Source organism: Octopus bimaculoides, chromosome 3 (assembly GCF_001194135.2).
Source record: "Octopus bimaculoides isolate UCB-OBI-ISO-001 chromosome 3, ASM119413v2, whole genome shotgun sequence".
Classification (NCBI taxonomy): domain Eukaryota; kingdom Metazoa; phylum Mollusca; class Cephalopoda; order Octopoda; family Octopodidae; genus Octopus; species Octopus bimaculoides.
In genome coordinates this window covers 144,952,028-144,954,624 of record NC_068983.1, presented here as the reverse complement: position 1 = coordinate 144,954,624, position 2,597 = coordinate 144,952,028, and the positions used below count along the sequence as shown (strand labels likewise).

The 2,597-nt window shown below is 33.2% G+C and overlaps 1 protein-coding gene across 1 annotated transcript in view; it reads right to left on the bottom strand.

Moving 5' to 3' along the window:
- Positions 1-861: 861 nt before the first annotated feature.
- Positions 862-2,597, bottom strand: part of LOC106868530 (G-protein coupled receptor GRL101) — a 148,090-nt gene continuing 146,354 nt past the window's right edge. The window contains exon 16 of the mRNA XM_052966806.1: positions 862-1,091. Within this exon, the coding sequence (XP_052822766.1) occupies positions 862-1,091 (230 nt within the window). The remainder of the gene's footprint in view (positions 1,092-2,597) is intronic.

The window sequence follows — 2,597 nt, the reverse complement described above, 5'->3', positions numbered from 1 at the left end:
ATATATATATGCATATATATATATATATGTATATATATGTATATATATATATATGTATGTATATGTATGTATGTATATGCATGATATATATATGTATGTATATATATGTATATATATGTATATATATGTGTACATATATATATATATATATATATATAAGTATATATATGTATATTTATTTATGCCCATATATATATAGATACATATATAGATATGGATATGTATGAATGTATATGTATGTGTGTGTGAGTGCGTATATGAACATGTGACCTCTATATAATGATGTAATATCCGGAGAATACATTAATATATTATATAAAAAATAGTATATATACGCATACATATAAACATATATGTATATTCATAGTAATATACGCATAATTATATAATTTTTCTTATAGGTTCTTATGTCCAGGGAGACTTATATAAGCGTGAATGTGTATATACATATCTATATTTAGATATATGTAAACATGTATACATATATATATATATATATATATATATATATATATATAAAATCAGTGTGTATAAATCTATGATCTGCGCAACTGGCATAAGCAAAACGATATAAAAATAAATTGACCCTAAATTAAACTCGAAGCTCTCACAACAACGGTAACAACAAAACAATAGCCAAATTATTAACAATATTAATGATAAAACTTCATATTGAATTTCATTTCTTTGTATTTGTTTTTTTACTTTAACGTTCTGCAAACAAATAGTTATTTAACAACGCCCCACACTCCATCTTCGCCATGAAATGCTATGCATATCTTGTAGCAATGTCAATTAACATGTTTTTGTTTTTAATTAGTGAACTGTTTTTCGGAGTAATGATGAATTTGGTTCTTCTGCTTAGACAAAATCTTCTGTCTGTGTCACTTCCACCTGAGAATGTGCAGAGTCCTGTTCCGATTTCAACTTTTCTAATTTCATATCTTTTGGAATATATTCTTCTACCTTGATGCCGTTATTAGCCGGCGTCTGCGATGAAGAGCACTTGGTCATTGGACGCATTCGCATGATTTCAAATTGTCTGTAATTGGAATTGGTTCTTTCCCAGTAATTCCCCGATGTGCGATCTTCTGTTCGAAATTAAAGAACGGAATAAAAAGGTAGAGAATATATTAGTTAATTACGAAAATGATTTGAAAAATATATTTTTCCTGTCCACCAAAAATAAATAAAAATGAATAAATAAAATTAGATCAAAGAAAAAGGCCACTTGTTTTATATCAAGCGAGTGACGTCCATATTTTGTATCTTTTACTTGTTTCAGTCATAAACGGCGACCATGCTGGGGCACCGCCTTGAATATTTAGTCGAATGAATTGACCTCAGTACTCATTTCTTTTAAGCCTGGTACTTATTTTGTCGGTAACTTTAGCCGAACCGCTAAGTTACAGGGAAACACACACACCAACACCGGTTGTCAAGCAGTAGTGGGGGAACAAACACAGGCGCAAACACACATACACACACACAGACACACACACACACAGACACACATACGCACAGACACACACACACACACACATATACGACGGGCTTCTTTAATTTTCCATCTACGAATCTACAAGGCTTTGGTCGGCCCGACACTATAGTAGAAAACATTTGCCATAGGTGTCACGCAGTGGGACTGAACTTGGAATCATGTGGTTGGGGAGCACGCTTCTTACCACACAGCCATGCCAGCGCTTCTATATTTTTTGTTCATTTCTTTATGTGATATAATTTAGCAATTCTACAAATGAAAGTTCGATAACATTATTCGTGAAATGATATCAATAGTAAAGTGATTATGACTAACAAAATCTTTTAAGGGAATGTCCCGGCATCTCTGATAGAATCTCAGTAAGGTTCGAGAATCGATTAGGTATGTCCATTATTCTTGAATCTGTGGAGAAATAGATAAATCTTTGATGTTTGTATGTATACTATGTTGGTTTACACACCCACGTACACACATTCACACACACACACGCGCGCGCCCGCACACACACACATATATTTCGGTTCGAATGGTTTTTTATACGGCTTCGTTTTTAAAATTCTGTAAATAATAATAATGGTATTTTTATATAAGTTTTTAGCTTATGGCGATCACCGTGGCAAAATGCTAGTTCCAAAATCTCTCTAAGTGATCAGCGCAGTAACAGTACTAGCAAGAAGTATTCGTAGCCATTTCTAAATTGTTGTCCGTTCTAACGGACTTTATTTCGAGTTTTTAACCCCAAGAGGGCATCTAACCTAGTTGGTTAACGATGCACAGCTGTATCCGATATATTGCGCACTAGGAGAAATGTCCTCTTGGGATTAAAACATCGCAGTAAAGTCCGTTTGAATGGACAGCCATGTTGAAGTGGCTACAAACATTACTTGTCTTATCTTCGAAACGTCAGGTTAGAATAGAGGCAGCTGATGAAGGAATATTCCAAGCGGCTTTCCGTTTTCCTATGTGTTCGTTCCGTTGTCTGTAGTTCATTGTTCTAACGCCCTGTACCCTGATATGCATATATATATACATGTAGATGTATGTACATATATGTGTGTATACATGTATATATATTCTTTGTATATATATATATATA